This window comes from Neofelis nebulosa, chromosome 18 (assembly GCF_028018385.1).
Source record: "Neofelis nebulosa isolate mNeoNeb1 chromosome 18, mNeoNeb1.pri, whole genome shotgun sequence".
Lineage (NCBI taxonomy): Eukaryota > Metazoa > Chordata > Mammalia > Carnivora > Felidae > Neofelis > Neofelis nebulosa.
The window spans coordinates 7,642,219-7,657,449 of record NC_080799.1 but is presented as its reverse complement, the minus strand read 5'-3'; the positions used below and the strand labels follow the sequence as shown (position 1 = coordinate 7,657,449).

General features: G+C 59.9%; 1 protein-coding gene across 4 annotated transcripts; it reads left to right on the top strand.

Moving 5' to 3' along the window:
* Positions 1 to 58: 58 nt before the first annotated feature.
* GIGYF1 (GRB10 interacting GYF protein 1) lies at positions 59 to 15,124 on the top strand. Of its 4 annotated transcripts, none has more exons than XM_058711442.1 (29): positions 59 to 216; positions 3,242 to 3,360; positions 4,443 to 4,667; positions 5,405 to 5,556; positions 5,636 to 5,696; positions 5,806 to 5,920; positions 6,015 to 6,144; positions 6,253 to 6,348; positions 6,510 to 6,621; positions 6,733 to 6,841; positions 7,211 to 7,251; positions 7,472 to 7,642; positions 7,887 to 8,140; positions 8,261 to 8,369; positions 8,855 to 8,992; positions 9,156 to 9,253; positions 9,462 to 9,633; positions 9,768 to 9,934; positions 10,052 to 10,152; positions 10,240 to 10,353; positions 10,448 to 10,548; positions 10,705 to 10,787; positions 10,895 to 11,041; positions 11,159 to 11,386; positions 11,664 to 11,848; positions 11,946 to 12,106; positions 12,201 to 12,358; positions 12,451 to 12,580; positions 12,674 to 15,124. In XM_058711442.1, the coding sequence occupies exons 6-29, from the start codon at positions 5,886 to 5,888 to the stop codon at positions 12,724 to 12,726; spliced, it is 3,093 nt and encodes a 1,030-aa protein (XP_058567425.1). In that variant the 5' UTR covers positions 59 to 216; positions 3,242 to 3,360; positions 4,443 to 4,667; positions 5,405 to 5,556; positions 5,636 to 5,696; positions 5,806 to 5,885; the 3' UTR covers positions 12,727 to 15,124. The 4 variants fall into 4 exon arrangements, with proteins under 4 accessions (XP_058567425.1, XP_058567423.1, XP_058567424.1 ...); XM_058711440.1 differs by having other exon boundaries at positions 11,661 to 11,848; XM_058711441.1 differs by lacking the exon at positions 59 to 216 and adding an exon at positions 237 to 389 and having other exon boundaries at positions 11,661 to 11,848.
* Positions 15,125 to 15,231: the final 107 nt, after the last annotated feature.

Genomic DNA, 15,231 nt, shown 5'->3' with positions numbered 1-15,231 from the left:
CGGCGGCGGAGGGGGCGGCCCCGCGGCCCAGCGTCCGCGTCACGTGGTGCGAGGCGGGCAGCCATCTTGCTACAAACACAAACAGAGAGGAGCGGCCGCCGCGGGAGCGCCAGCGCCCCCTCCCCCGCCGCCGCTGCCGCCGTCGCCGCCGCCCCCCGGCCCGCCGCGCGCCGCCAACGCCCCGGGACCGGAGCCTCGCGCCGCCCGCCCGCCGCGGTAAGCGCTCGGCGGCTCCGCAGACCCCGGCCCGCCGCCGGGCCCGGGGCAGGCCCGCCCCCGACGCCGAGGCGGCCGCGCCGAGCCTGCGAGAGCCAGAGCGAGAGCGCGGGCCGCCGGCACGGACCCTCCCGCGCCTCTGCCCAGGCCGCCGCCGCCGCCGCAGCCGCCCGGTGCGTCCGCACTCCCGACGGCCCTTCCCCGGCACGGCCCCGAGGGAGGCCGGGCCCCTCCCGGGGGGCGGCCGCCCTCGCCCCGCGCACCTGGCGCCCCCTCCCTGAAGGGCACGCCGTCCTCCCGGGCAGCCCGCCTCCTTCCCACCCCCGCGCTCCTAACGGTCGCCCTCGGGCCCCTCGGCAGCCCTGCCCGGCCCCCTCCCGTCCATCCGCATCCTCCGCCTGGCCCGCCCGGGGCCCCCCGACCCTAATGCCCGGCGGTCCCCGGGCTCTTATCGTAATTAGCTGGGCCCAGCGGCTCTGAAAGTCCAGGCGTTCCGTGACTTTGGCCAACGTGGAAGCCTTTCCTCTTAACCAAAGCACCTCCACTGGTTCTTCACCTAAATCTCCTTTCCACTAGCGACATTAGTGCTTGGTCATTGGGGTCTCCTTGCTCCCTGTTGCCTGACCGTTTTCAGCACCTAAGTCTCTCCTGTCTCCAGGCCAGGCTCTTCCCAGCCCAGCGCCTCTGATGCAGCAGCTCCCCGGCCACGGCCCCTCACACTTTGGCTTCCCCCCCCCCCCCTCCTTCTTCTTCCTTCCTAAGTTAACTTAAAAGCAACCCTCATCTCGCATTTCTTACCCAGCCGTTACTAGAATTCCCAGTAAGCTCCCAGGTCTGGTCCTTCATAGGGCCCCGGCCCTGGGAGATGCTAAGTCAATTGTTGTTGGCCCATTCTTTCCTCCACCCGCCCCAGTCTCACTGCCCTCTCCTTATTGCTGTTTGCCCAAAGATCAGCCTCCACACAATCTCTCCACTGCTCCTCTGAGCTGGCAGTTGCACCTTAGCCCTCCACCCCCCCGCCTCTGCATCTGAAGCCCTATGGGCGCCGACAGGCTAGTCCCCTTTGCCACTCACGATGTGGGAGTTTGCTCTCTAGATCCTTCATCTGTACTGTTCCCTGTGTGTCTCAGGCCACCCACCCTCACTCAGCTCCAGTCTTAGTTTGTAGTTGTTGGCCTGGTGTGTAATTGGGAAGGATCGAGACGGATCTGGATTTTGTGTTGCTGCCTTGGTCTGGGGGCCCAGGGCCTTAGGAGACCTATATGGTGATTACAGTCAAGTGAGTTGTGTTCCTAGACCTCTGGCCCGGCTTTTTAAGCCAGGGGACAGATTAGTATTGTTGCCGTTTGAGAAATTAAAGGACTGTAGTTTGTTGTCTGTGGTTGGAGTTAGGGGTAGAAAGAGTAGTCTCAATTTAAACAGCAAGGGAGAAGAGATTGCTACGTGAAAGATTTATAAAACTAAAGGAAATTTAAAACGGCCTGAAACTCACAAAGTACTCAGGGTGCTTCTGCTGCTAGTGCATCCCTTCTCCAGTCTCGAACAGAGTGTCTGGGGACATGGGGTCCCCTGTGGGGCCAGCTGCATCCTTCCTTCCTTGTTTTCCCTGGCTAGGTCCCAAGACTGGGCAAGTGGGTAGAAGGGATCAAATGAGGTAAAGTGTGAAAGCGCTTTGAAAACTTAACTGGTAAACGTGCCAAGGGGCGTTATTTGTCATGATGGCTCAGAGAGGAGAGAGCTGGGATCGCTCACCAGGTGGGGGAAACATGGGCTTGCACCCCTTTCTGAGCTTTCTCAGTTACCCTCCTGGGCCTGGAGGATCTTCGCATCCTGAGAAAGGGCAGAGTCACTTCCCAACAGGTTTGGGACTGGGCGGTTGTTGGTTGCTCAGATGTTGGGGAATTTGGGACTCCACTTCTGTTAATAGTGGTACCTTTCTGTGCCAAGGCACATAGCTCTGGAATGGGGCTAATTTTAGGGTTGATGGAATGAGGAAATAACGTTAACTTAGCGTGTGCTAGGACTGCCCATTCTTGGGATCTTTTTCTTCTCAGGGTTCTGAACCCCAGAGAACAGGCTTCCCTCCTGTTCCTGCAAGCCTGTTGTGAACACCCTGGACCAGTATATCTTTTTCCCTCAACTCCAGCAGGGGGCAGCCTTTTAATAGCAATAAATCTAAAGCTCGGAGGGAGAGGGTATACCAAGGCCTGAGAAAGAAGATGGGGCAGAGGGATGGAGGGAGCCGGGCAGGCAGATGAGGCAGGCAGGTGCTGAAGGTAGGGGTGGCGGGTAAGCGGGAAAGAGCCTGGAGGAGACGCTTAGATCAAGAAGCCAGGAAAGGGTGCTGCCCCCAGTCCTGTCTGCTCTCTGTCCCGGCCCTTTCCTTCCCTGGAAAGGGATCCAAACAGGTGGCTTCGAGAGTTTGTGATAGAGAAACTTTGCACAATTTTTTTAATCTCTTCTTAAGGATTTCCCTCCTGGCAGTGTTTCAGATTTCTCTCAAGGGACAGTATAATTAGGAAAAGATTTCCCTGCTTTTAGGGGAGACTGAACTGGAATAAATTTGGTTTCTCCTGTCTTCTGTTCTTCCCCGTAAACACAGAGCAGGCTTTACCTGCGCTTGTGATATGGAGGAGGCGTCCTCAGCCCGGGCACTGTCGCCACATTGGGCCCACTAATTTCTTGTTGTGGGGGGCTGTCATGCGCCTTGTTGGAGGCCAGTAGCGCCTTTCAAGTCATGCCTACCCAAACCGTGTCCAGATACCGCCACATGTGCCCTGGAGTGCAGGCGCCCCCAGTTGGGAACCCCTGGCTCAGAGGACACAGAAGCACGCCTGGTCGGAAGGTGGGAACCACTGGCAGCTCGTGTGCTGCTTTGCAGTGCTTCCTTTGGTCTGAAGGACGACCCGACAGCCACCGGCTGCTGGACCAGGTCCCCCTGTGGCCAGGCCAGCCCGGAGACGTGACTTTCCTCCAGCCGCTCCTCTGCTTCCTCTGCCCTGACTGCCTTTCCTTGCTTCTGCAGTTTCCCTGCTTCTCACACCGGGAACCACTTTTCCTCAGTTTGCCAGTCTGCGACCGGGACAGAAAGGTGAAGGCCGGAAGAGGAGAGCTGCCTTTGCCACTCCCTGGAAGGGAGGGAGGGTGAGTTGTCCCTGTTGTCTTACAGCGCACTTCCATGAGGATGGGGCTCTTCTGGAAAGAATCGCAAGAGGCTCAGAACAGCCTCTCCTGAGGTTTGTTTGCAGGAATGTGGGGTGTTTTCTTTGGAGTGAGGAGGACCTCGGTATGTAATAGGTATTCCCAAATGTCTCTTTTTTTCCCCCTAAACCTTTTTTTTTTTTTTCTCCTGCCGGGGTGGGGGGGTGGTAAAACAGGCCATTTAACCATTTTTGAGTGTACGATTCTGCAAGGTTAAGTACGTTCACGTTGTTGTGCAACTGTCCCCACTGTCCCATCTTCAGAACTCTTTCGTTGGTCCCATTTTGGCTGAAACTTCTTACCTATTAAACACTTCCCAGCCCTGGCCCCTATTGTTCTATGTGTCTCTAAATTTGGCTGCTCAAGGAATCTCAAACGAGGAATCCTGTGGTGTTTTCTCTTTTGTGACTGGGCTGTTTCATTTAGCATAGTGTCTTCAAGGTTGATTGGGCAGATTAGGTAAGGGCTGTAGCGTGGAAAGAAGGAACCTTACTCTGTTGTCCTGGGAGGCCTGCGTGAATCCAGTGAAAGGAAGAGCTTTTCAAATGTTTTTATTTATTTTTGAGAGAGGCAGAGCATGAGTGGAGGAGGGGCAGAGAGAGAGAGAGGGAGACACAGGGTCCAAAGCAGGCTCTAGGCTCTGAGCTGTCAGCACAGAGCCCGATGAGAGGCTCGAACCCATGAACAATGAGATCGTGACCGGAGCCGAAGTCAGACGCTTAATGGACTAAGCCACCCAGGTGCCCCTTTTCAACACCATGTGTCTCCTGAGAGCCACGTGTGCTGTGGTGTGCTCTGTCGCCAGGAATGTCCAGTTGGGGCTGTTGCAGAAGAGATGGTCATGCCAGGGACAAGTCCACCCTGTTCTGGACAACCTCCAAAGCTGGGTTTCCTCCTAGGACACCAGGATTTTGGAAGCGGGTCGCACTTCTGTCCTGGTGTTCTGCTTTCTCTTCCCGTCTGCAGCTGTGAGAGCTACTGCCCCTTGACCCCTCTGGAAGAAACCCTTCCGCCTTTCTTCGCAGAATCGTGGAGTCTTGGACTTGATGGAAACCGTGGAGGCACTCTGGTCCGGCCTCCTCCCCAGCCAGTGAGGGAAGCCCTTGTGCAGCTCCCTGAGACCTCACCCACCCATCCTTGCTCAGAACCGCCAGGGATGCGCTGCCCCCTGAGAGCCTCTCCTGCTGTTCCTTAGGAGGACAGGTCACTGCCACTGCCACTACTTCTGTCAACCTCATTTTTACTTTATGGTGAGAGGGGCTTTTGCCTAGTTTGTAGCATAATGTTCCCTTTTTGGTTCTTAGTAGTTGTGATGGGGCTCTTCCCGATCCCTGGAAAAGTGTGGATTCCTGTTGGGTAAACCAGGCCAAGGGGGCACTGGCTGGACTCACCTGCCTGTGGCCTTCCGTTTGCCCTGTCTTTGGCCCTGGGGGAGGGGCTCCTCACCGCCGCTCCCATTCCACTGGCTTTCCCCCCAGATGGAATCCCTGGATTCTAGCCGCCAAATAGGCGGCCCTGAGAGTTTTCAGGAGGGAGGTAATTTTGCTCTTAGGTTGCATTTGTAATTCTTTCCATAACTGATGTTTTTTTGTCTCTAGGGTATTTGTGGCTCTGATGTTTTGTTTGTTGGTTTCCTTGCTTGCTTGTGTTTTACCTTTGTTCTCAGTGTCCCCCATGCCTCAACCAGCTCCTTCCCAAATACCACGCCACCCTGCGGGGGCGCTTAGGCCTGGAGAGGTACCTGGCGTGCTCTGCCACAATGCCAGCGCCTCTGTTAGCTCTGCTGGGTCATTTAACTGGTCTTGAGGCCTAGCGGGGGGGACAGAGATGAGAAAGAGCAGGGTCCATGGCTCCCTGCGCCGGGTAACTAGAAGCCTCCCGCAGCTGTGGATCTCCCCATGTTGCGGGCCAGAGGAGGGCCAGAGGTGGGGAGACCCATCCGGCCCGTTAGTTTAACCCCAGTTTTATTTTCTTGCCTCTCCGTAAGGATCTTTCCCTGATGTGAAGCTCCCTCCCTGGACACCACTGTAGTCAGGTCAGCGTCCTGTAGCTTGGAGACCTTGGTTCATTCCAGCACAGGCCCCTGCCTGAAGAGAGCCCCGGCCTGGCCCTACCTGCTTCCTGGGGCAAGGCTGCCAAGTAAGTCTGGGGTAGAGGGAGGTACCCTTTGTTGAAGCTGGAAAGGGCTCCAGCTGCCCTGTTTCCTTCCTTCCCCCAGGTCTTCCCCCGTCGCAACAGTTCACTTAACTCATGGTGTGAGTGGCACGTGGCTGGCTTAGGTGAGTCCTTTCAGAGTTCATTAGGCGGGATTCCATTTTTTCTCTTCTTGTGGTTTTCTAGGTGTGTGATGTGTTGTCTCCGAGGCCTAGTGTCCCCGTGTCTCCACAGGTGTTTGGAGAGTGAACGCCAGGTCCCCCCCCCCTTGTCCCTTCAGCCCCTCGGACCTTGAGGATACACCTGGCTCCACAATGGCAGCAGAGACCCTCAATTTTGGGCCTGAGTGGTGAGTCACACATGCTTTGGATGGCTCAGAGAAACCAGGAAGAAGAGGGCTGCCCGGATTCCTGTTTCTCTCCTTTCCTGTGTCCCTTTTCTAGGCTGAGGGCCCTTTCCAGCGGTGGCAGTGTGGCCTCTCCACCCCCGTCCCCTGCCATGCCCAAATACAAGCTGGCTGACTATCGCTACGGGCGAGAAGAGATGCTGGCTCTCTACGTCAAGGAGAACAAGGTGGGGCTAGGCGAGAGCGTGGGGTGTGTGGCCCTGTTGCCCATTTGGTCTCAGCCAGTGGAGGGGGTCCAGGAGCACGTGGGACCTCCGCTCTGCCCCGGTTGACAGGTACCCGATGAGCTGCAGGACAAGGAGTTTGCTGCGGTGCTGCAGGAGGAGCCACTGCAGCCCCTGGCGCTGGAGCCTTTGACTGAGGAGGAGCAGGTGGGCCTGGGCCGGAGCCTTGCAGGGCAGGGTGCTGGGTCTCCATCTTGGAGAGAGGGGCCAAAGCTGGAAAGACAGGTGGTGGAGGTTGTGGTTCTGGGCGGGGTGGGGGGGGCGGCGGGTGCCTGGGTCCTCACTCCCACCCCTGGCTCCCTCCTCAGAGAAACTTCTCCCTGTCAGTGAACAGTGTGGCTGTGCTGAGGCTGATGGGGAAGGGGGCCGGCCCCCCCCTAGGTGGCGCCTCCCGCGGCAGGGGCAGCACTCGGAGCCGAGGTAGAGGGGGTGACCACGTGTCCGGGGGCGGGCCGAGGTGGGGCCCATGGTTTTGAGGGTGCAGAGAGACGATCGGGCAGGCTTCCCACGTGCATCTCCTCCTTTCTCCAGGCCGAGGCCGTGGTGACAGTTGCTTTTACCAAAGAAGCATCGAAGAAGGCGAAGGGGCCTTTGGCCGAAACCCCCGGGAGATCCAGCGTAGCCAGAGTTGGGATGACAGGTGCTAGCAGCATCGTGGCAGAGCAGAGAAGCCCTGTGGCGGGTTCTGGTGTCGTATGGAGGGGTTCCGTGCCTTTGGCATTAGAGAGCAGCAGGGGATTTGCTGAATAAGCCTTGGTCACAAGTCTTCCTCTTTGCCTCCCAGCTCCCTGCTGCCTTCCTCTCTTCCCATTTGTCCTGTGACCTCCTATTCTAATGTGTCCCCTTGGGCTCCCTCCCAAGACTGACTTTTCCCTAACTGCCCGCCACCCCCCCCCGAGCCCTCCCTCTCCCCACCCTTCTCAGGGCAGAAGGGACAAGTTGTGCAGAGATGCTGCAGGTTGGGGAGGGGAAGCTGTCCTGGTTTGACCAACACCTTTTCCTTCCGCAGAGGCGAGAGAAGGTTTGAGAAGTCAGCCAGGAGGGATGGAGGTATGGAGAGTGACAAGGGCGATGGCCGGGTCCTGAGGGTCCCTGAGAGGTGGGGGGAGGACTGAAATGGGTGACCGCGTGAGGGGAAGGTGTTTCCCGAGGGAGGTGGTGGGAGCAGGAGGGCCCAGAGCTGGGCTCCTCCTTTATCATGAGGTGTGTAGTAAGAGCCTTCCAGGAACCGCGGCTGCCCTTCCACTGACTGTGTCTTCCCGTCTCCAAGCGCGATCCGGGTTTGAGGAGGGAGGGGCTGGCCCGAGGAAGGAACATGCCCGCTCAGATAGCGAGAACTGGCGTTCTCTCCGAGAGGAGCAAGAGGAAGAGGAGGAAGGCAGTTGGAGACTTGGGGCAGGACCCCGGCGAGATGGCGACCGCTGGCGCTCAGCCAGCCCTGGTGAGGTTGGGGCCGGATGGGTGTTGTGGGGGGCATTGGTGGCAAGAGCTTCCTGAGGGCGTGTTCCCACAGCCGGGTGGAGGGAACAGAAAGTTTCCTGCAGTGGAGCGGGTGGGAGGGCAGACTTGGAGATGCCGGTTCCCGGTGGGGGCGCGGGGGCGGCGGGTTCCCAGTGGGCAGCAGAAGAGCGAAAGCCAGCTTGCCCGGGATACTGATTCTCCTTCTCTTGACTTTTTCTGCCCAGATAGCGGTCCCCGCTCTGCTGGCTGGCGGGAACATGGGGACCGGCGTCGCAAGTTTGAATTTGATATTCGAGGGGATCGAGGAGGGTGTGGTGAAGAGGAGGGGCGGGGTGGGGGAGGCAGCGCTCACCTGCGGAGGTGCCGAGGGCCTGACGGCTTTGAGGAGGACAAGGATGGGCTCCCCGAATGGTGCCTGGACGATGAGGATGAGGAGATGGGCACCTTTGATGCCTCTGGGGCCTTTCTGCCTCTCAAGGTATTCGTGAGGGGGTGAGGGGAAGGTCTGTGCTGGCGGGTGGTGGGACCTACCCCAGCAGGGGCCTCTCCCACTCATCCTCTGCCCCTCGTCCCCACCGGGTTCCGTAACCCCGTGCAGAAGGGCCCCAAGGAGCCTATTCCTGAGGAGCAGGAGCTCGACTTCCAGGGCCTGGAGGAAGAGGAGGAAGAACCTTCTGAAGCGCTAGATGAGGCGGGCCCTGAGGCGGGTGAGCCCAAGGAGCAGGGTGGGGTGGGGAGGAGAGGAGGCGGGCAGGCAGAAGGCCCTCACCAGGCTAGGCACCAGCTGTCCACCCGCCTTCAGGAGAAGGTGGCCTGTGAGAACAGCGGGTGTCGTCAGGCGGGAGGAACGCAACGGGGCTGTCTGAAAGGCAGGGTGCCAGGCGAAACCCCGATGTAATCAAGATGACCTGTGAAAATTCCTTGGAGGACTTAAGGAATGTGGTGCCAAGAGTGGTGTTGCATGTACAGCCCTAGGCGGTGACCCGGACACGCTCCCGACGTGTCTGGTGTCGCAAAGTGGGGTTTGTGGTGCTGATTGGTTGGAGGTTAGCGGGGTCGACCAAAGCTAGGTGGGAGGATTCAGTGTCCAGAGGCCTAGATTCTGGCCACAGATGGAGGATTTATGCCAAGTCATCTTTAAGGCCTTCCAGCTGGTTGGTTTTGAATTCTGGTAATTGCCCTTCTCTTTCAGGAGGGAAGGAGCTGACCCCACTGCCTCCCCAGGAGGAAAACTCCAGCTCCCCACCCCCACTGCCCACCTTGGGCCCGCTCTGGGGAACTAACGGGGAAGGCGACGATGCTACAGAGAAAGACCTGCCGGCGACTGAAGGTAGCCTAGGGTTGATGGGGGCGGGGGACGCTCCCCTTCCTTGGAGGGGGCGGGGAGAGAGCTAGAATCACAGCCCTCTCCTCTGGAATGAGGGTGGTTGGGAGGGGGGGTGTTGCCTTCCTGTCTCGGGATCTTCTGTTGCACTTCCTGTCTTCACTCCTAGACGATATGAGGGGCATGCAGCTGAGTCCCGGGGTGGGCTCACCCCCTGGTCCACCCGGAGATCTGGAGGATGATGAAGGCCTGAAGCACCTGCAGCAGGTGTGGGAGAAGCCTAAGAAGGTTCTAGGGACCCTCCCCTACAGAGGACAGGGGGCCGTTGTTCCATCTGTCGCCCCCCAGTTCCTACTTTCCCCGTCTGTCTGCCTTGTGATCTGACCTCCCGGTTCCACCCTGACCTCAGCCTCGGCCTCGTCTTGGTGTTGCCTTCTTGGGCCGTTGAGCCTTCCCTCTCTCCCTGGTCTCCCAGGAGGCAGAGAAGCTGGTGGCCTCCCTGCAGGACAGCTCCCTGGAGGAAGAGCAGTTTACGGCTGCCATGCAGGCCCAGGGTCTGCGCCACTCAGCAGCTGCCACTGCCCTCCCTCTCAGCCACGGTGCGGCCCGGAAGTGGTTCTACAAGGACCCACAGGGGGAGATCCAAGGTGCTCGTGGGGAGTGGGAGCCATGCAGTGGGAGCTCGGGGGGCGGGGGTGGGTGGGCAGGAGGACGACCTCATTCTCGTTCAGGGCTTCTCTGGCGAAGCTTTCTGACCGAAGTCCCCTTTCCCTTGGTCCAGGCCCCTTTACAACACAGGAAATGGCGGAGTGGTTCCAGGCGGGCTATTTTTCCATGGCACTGCTTGTGAAGCGGGGCTGTGATGAGGGCTTCCAGCCGCTGGGTGAGGTGATCAAGATGTGGGGTCGCGTGCCCTTTGCCCCGGGACCCTCACCACCCCCACTGCTGGTGAGCACGTCCACCTGGAGAGGAGCAGGGCGGGGAAGCGGGAGCCGGACGGATGGCGGCGGGTGGTGCGGAGCGAGACCAGGTCAGAGGCACAGAAGCGCTCTGGCCCCCACTCAGGGCAACATGGACCAGGAGCGGCTGAAGAAGCAGCAGGAGCTGGCGGCCGCGGCCTTGTACCAGCAGCTGCAGCACCAGCAGTTTCTGCAGCTGGTCGGCAGGTACGGGGGCCTTGAAGGCCTTGTGGGTCAGGCCGGGCGCCGGCTGTGTGGCCTCGCCCCGCTCGACACCGGTCTCCGTGTCTGCAGCCGGCAGCTCCCGCAGTGCGCGCTCCGGGAAAAGGCCGCTCTGGGGGACCTGACGCCGCCCCAGCAGCAGCTCACTGCGTTCCTCCAGCAGCTCCAAGCTCTCAAACCGCCCAGGTCCGGGGCCAGTCTGTGCGGGGGGGGGGGGGGGGGGGAGGTGGGCAGAGCCGAGAGGGACTCCCGTCCTGAGAGTCCTCGCTCTGTTCCTCAGAGGCGGGGACCAGAACCTGCTCCCGACCATGAACCGGTCCTTGTCGGTGCCGGATTCGGGCCCCCTCTGGGACATACATACCTCAGCCTCATCACAGTCAGGTGTGTGGCCAGCCTGTCCCCTGCCCCCACTTTCTGAACCCCAGTGCCCCAGTCCCGGGGGGGGCGAGCCAGGGGCTCTGTGTCTGCTCCCACCCTCTTGCGCTCTAGCCCAGCGGCACCCTGAGCTTCTTCCTGCGGCTGCTTTGCTTCCTGCAGGCGGTGAGGCCAGTCTTTGGGACATACCAATTAACTCTTCGACTCAGGGTCCAATTCTAGAACAACTCCAGCTGCAACACAAAGTGAGTGGGCTTCAGGGGGCTGGGGTCCTGGGGTGGCGGGGGCCAGACCGACACAGGGGAAGGCTGGGTGCCCCCACTCTGCCGTCTGAGCTGGCTTCCCGTGCCAGTTCCAAGAGCGCAGAGAAGTGGAGCTCAGGGCGAAGCGGGAGGAGGAGGAGCGCAAGCGGCGGGAGGAGAAGCGCCGGCAGCAGCAGCAGCAGCAGGAGGAGCAGAAGCGGCGGCAGGAAGAAGAGGAGCTGTTCCGACGCAAGCAGGTGGGTGCCCAGCTGGGCCTCCCCCGCCGGGCTGGGGCCCGGGGCCCGGGGCCGGCCCCGCGCTCTCCCCGCGTCTCCCCGCGTCTCCCCGCGTCTCACCGCGTCTCCCCGCTCCAGGTGCGGCAGCAGGAGCTCCTGCTGAAGCTGCTGCAGCAGCAGCAGGCAGCGGCCGCCGTCCCGGCGTCCCCCGCACCCAGCTCCCCGCCACCGTTGTGGGCTGGCCTGGCCAAGCAGGGGCTGTCCATGAAGACGCTGCTGGAGCTGCAGCTGGAGGGCGAGCGGCAGCTGCATAAGCAGCCCCCGCCTCGGGAGCCGTCGCGGGCCCAGGCCCCCAACCACCGGGTGGTGAGCAGGCGGGCCAGCCCTTCCCCCGCTGATCGATCAGCCGGTCCTGAGCCCTCGGGAACCCCTTCCAGTTCCAGTTCCCAGGGTGACCGGGGGGGAGGGGGAGCGGGGGGGAGGGATGGTTGAGCCCAAGGTACAGACCTGACCCTGAAGGCGCTCGCTTCTGGGCGGCCCTCACCTTGCGCTCTGCCGCCTAAACGAGCCCCCCTCCCCACCTAGCCGTTTGGAGTGCGTGTGTCTGTGTTTGGGTCACCCTGACTTCTGCCATCTGTAGCAGCTCGGGGGCCTGGGCGCTGCTCCTCTGAACCAGTGGGTGTCTGAGGCTGGGCCACTGTGGGGCGGGCCCGACAAGAGTGGGGGCAGCAGCGGTGGCCTGGGGCTCTGGGAGGACACCCTCAAGAGCAGCGGGAGCCTGGCCCGCAGCCTGGGCCTGAAGAACAGCCGGAGCAGCCCCTCTCTCAGGTGGGTGCCGGGGTCTGTCTGCGTGGCGGGGCGGAGGGGGAGACCCTGACCTGCCTCAGCAGATTTCATGCCTCCGGTTCGTCCCCGTCCTACTCAGTGACTCGTACAGCCACCTGTCAGGCCGGCCTGTGCGCAAAAAGACAGAGGAGGAAGAGAAGCTGCTGAAGCTGCTCCAGGGCATCCCCAGGCCCCAGGACGGCTTCACCCAGTGGTGTGAGCAGATGCTGCACACATTGAGCACCACAGGCAGCCTGGACGGTATGGGCAGCAGCCCCTGAGGGTGCCGGGCTGGCCCGGGGCTTCCCGACCTGCATCGGGTGGGCCCTGACAGCCCGCCTCTCCTGCCCCTTAGTGCCCATGGCTGTAGCGATCCTCAAGGAGGTAGAATCCCCCTACGATGTCCACGATTATATCCGGTCCTGCTTGGGGGACACGCTGGAAGCCAAAGAATTTGCCAAACAGTTCCTGGAGCGGAGGGCCAAACAGAAAGCCAGCCAGCAGCGGCAGCAGGTGAGGCTCCGTTGGCTCCCCCGGCAGGTGGGATGAGGTGGGATGAGATCGCCCCACACCGCGCCGACCCAGCTTCCTTCTGCGCCCCGCAGGAGGCTTGGCTGAGCAGCGGCTCCCTGCAGACAGCCTTTCAGACCAACCACAGCACCAAACTCGGCCCTGGGGAGGGCAGCAAGGCCAAGAGGCGGGCTCTGATGCTGCACTCGGATCCCAGCATCTTGGGTAAGTTTGGGGGTGCGGCCATGAAGGAGGCTTCTTACTCGTACGGGGCGGGGGCCTGGGGAGAGCTCAAACCCAGCTTCTCCCCGGCTTCAGGGTACTCCCTGCACGGACCTTCTGGTGAGATCGAGAGCGTGGATGACTACTGACCAGCCCGTCCCACCAGCCCCTGGGCTGTAGGCCAGGGGCAGCAGCAGCGGCTTGGACCCTTGGGTCCCCAGCCTGCAGGCTCCCCACGGGAGCATAGGAGGAAGCAGGGGCAGGGTCCCCAGCACTTGTTACAAACCACACGATGCACCTTAACTCACCCACCACGAGGCACTTTACAGATTGGGGGGGAAGGGTTTTTGGTTTTTTTGTTTTTTGGGGGTTTTTTTGTTTTGTTTTTTCTTTTTTTAAAAAGCATTTTAAACCGCATTGAAGAAAACTGTTAGGAGAGACAAAAATTGTTAAAAACTAGACTCTAAGCACCCCTTCCCCCTGTAGGGACAGTGAGGGTGACAATGGAAGGTCCACAGAGGTCTTTTGGGGTTTTTTTGTGTATGTGTGTGTGTGTGTGTGTTTTGTTTTTTGTTTTTGTTTTTTAAGAAAAAAGAAAATGGAAAAAAAAAGGTTAGGAGATTTAAGGAAAAAAACACACTGTTATTTTGGGGCAGTGGGGACACAGGCCCCATGGACCTGTCCTGCCTGGCCCCCAAGGCTGCACTTACCCTCCCTGCCCCGCAAGGTGGGCCATTGGGGTAACTGGAAGCTGGGGTGCCAGCAGTTTGCACAGCGAGGCCCCCTCAGCCCCGCCGGCCGGACCCGCTGTGAACGGCTCCCTTTGTTGCTGTGACCGTGGCAGAGGTGTCCGTGGTGGGGGCCAAAGTAGCCCCTTGGCTTTGCTGCTTTAGGGGAAAGTTGCACAAATGGGCCGGGCCGCCTCAGCTCTCTAGGCTGCCATCCTGTGCTGGCTGACGGTGGGGAGGGGGAGAGGGCCAGCCGGTGCCAATCTCTTCTGGCCGTCAGGGTGACGGAACTTCCACTCTGGCCCTGGTGAGGGGCTTCCCCCACTGCTGCCATTTGGGGGGACGGCCTGGGTGTGAAGCTGAAAGCCTCAGCTCCCTGCCTTGCCACATGAATGTATTCTTTGGGCCACAAGCCCCTGCTGCGCCTTCTGCCTCAACCCCGTGCGAGGTGGGAGTAGAGCGGTTCCTCCGGGAGCTGGAGAGAGAGGCACCACTTACTGACTGTTTTCTCCTGTGAAAGGGGCAAGAGGAGGGCCTAGGAGGCCAAGGGAGTGAGCAGCATGGGGCTTCGGGTTGCAGTGTGGGGGCTGTCAGAATGGAGCTCCCCCCGCCTGCAGCCAGCTGTGTGGGAAGTGGACCACCCAGCCCTGCTCTGAACCCCCCCCCCCCCATTGACCAAATGGGAGAGGAGCCGGTGGCCTCTCCCCCTCCCTGCTCCCCTGATGCGTTTTTAATGTTGGGTAAGGTGTGGGGGTCAAGAATAGAAGTGTCGTCTCTCCTGGGTCAGGGGAAGGCCACCCTTCTGTTGCTCACCAACTTCTCATTCCCAATCACCTGCCTGGGTTTGTCTCCATTTGTGTGTGTTTTTCTTTTCTTTTCTTTTCTTTTTTTTTTTTTTTTAACAGTTTGTTGTATCTTTTGGGTTTCTCATCTAACTTCTCCCATTGACCTCATTGCTCAGAGTGCAGTATTAGGGCAGGAATCTGCCACTGCCTCCCCTCCATGAATGTATTTGTCCTTCCTGCCCTGGGGAAATGGGGAGTGGCCCATTTTCTTTCCCCATCCATTCTTAGACCACATTTTTTTTCTTTTTTTTGTTTCGTTTTGTTTTGTTTTGCACCAAAGTGGCAACTGGGTCAGTGTTGGGGGATAAAGCTGGCCTCGGGGGTGGAGGGGCACCCTCCACCTGCTTCTCCCTGGTTTCAACAGTGTTAGCGTCCGTGAAAAGACAATATTCTCTCTAAAGCAATAAGGGGGTGATGGGCCAGGGGGAAATGTCTTGCTGCTGCTGGCCCCCCAGCTCCCCCTTTCCTCACGCCAGTATTTGGCGGCATTAGAGGTGTCGGGGGAGTACTGTTGTGACTGAATGTAACCGCCCCCACCCCTGCCGCAGCCAATGCAGGGGAGGGGGGTGACACTCTTCCCTGTTTCTTCCTTCCCCTTCCCCCCAGCTAAAGAGACTTTGAACTTAGGGGGCCCTTGAGCCTGGAGAGGCCTTAACCCTGTGAGGAAGTGTAGGGGGGGCCCTCTCCCACCCCCATCCCCTTCTGAGAGTGGTCAATGTTTACAAGCCCCTGAGCCCCCCAGCCCAGGGACTCCACCCCCATTACTGTCCTTTCCCACCCGTCTTCCTGGGCCCCAGCTGCTCTCCCACCCTCCTGGGTTGGGGTGGGTGCAGGGGCTGTTCTGTATCCCCTTGTCTGCCTTGGACCCACAATCTCCCCCCACCCTCACCCTGTGTGACTCCCCTCTCTTCTACCTGCCCCTGTAAATATTCCCCTTTCCCCAATAAAACTTGGTGTGTGTTCTCCCCTCTTGATTCTGTGTCTTGTCTTGGGGAAAGGGGCATTGTGATCAGAAAGACAGCTCTGAGCTAGGAACTGAGCTGTGGGCCGGGGCAGCTGTGGTCAGCCAGCCAGAGTCTGG

What these genes read in the sequence shown, in the direction of transcription:
- GIGYF1 (XM_058711440.1), top strand. Translation starts at nt 5,886, where the DNA reads ATGGCAGCAGAGACCCTCAATTTTGGGCCTGAGTG. An exon ending in GGGCAGCACTCGGAGCCGAG is followed by an intron (nt 6,622 to 6,732) that starts GTAGAGGGGGTG and finishes TCCTTTCTCCAG; the next exon opens with GCCGAGGCCGTGGTGACAGT. An exon ending in AGGCCCCCAACCACCGGGTG is followed by an intron (nt 11,387 to 11,660) that starts GTGAGCAGGCGG and finishes TGCCATCTGTAG; the next exon opens with CAGCTCGGGGGCCTGGGCGC.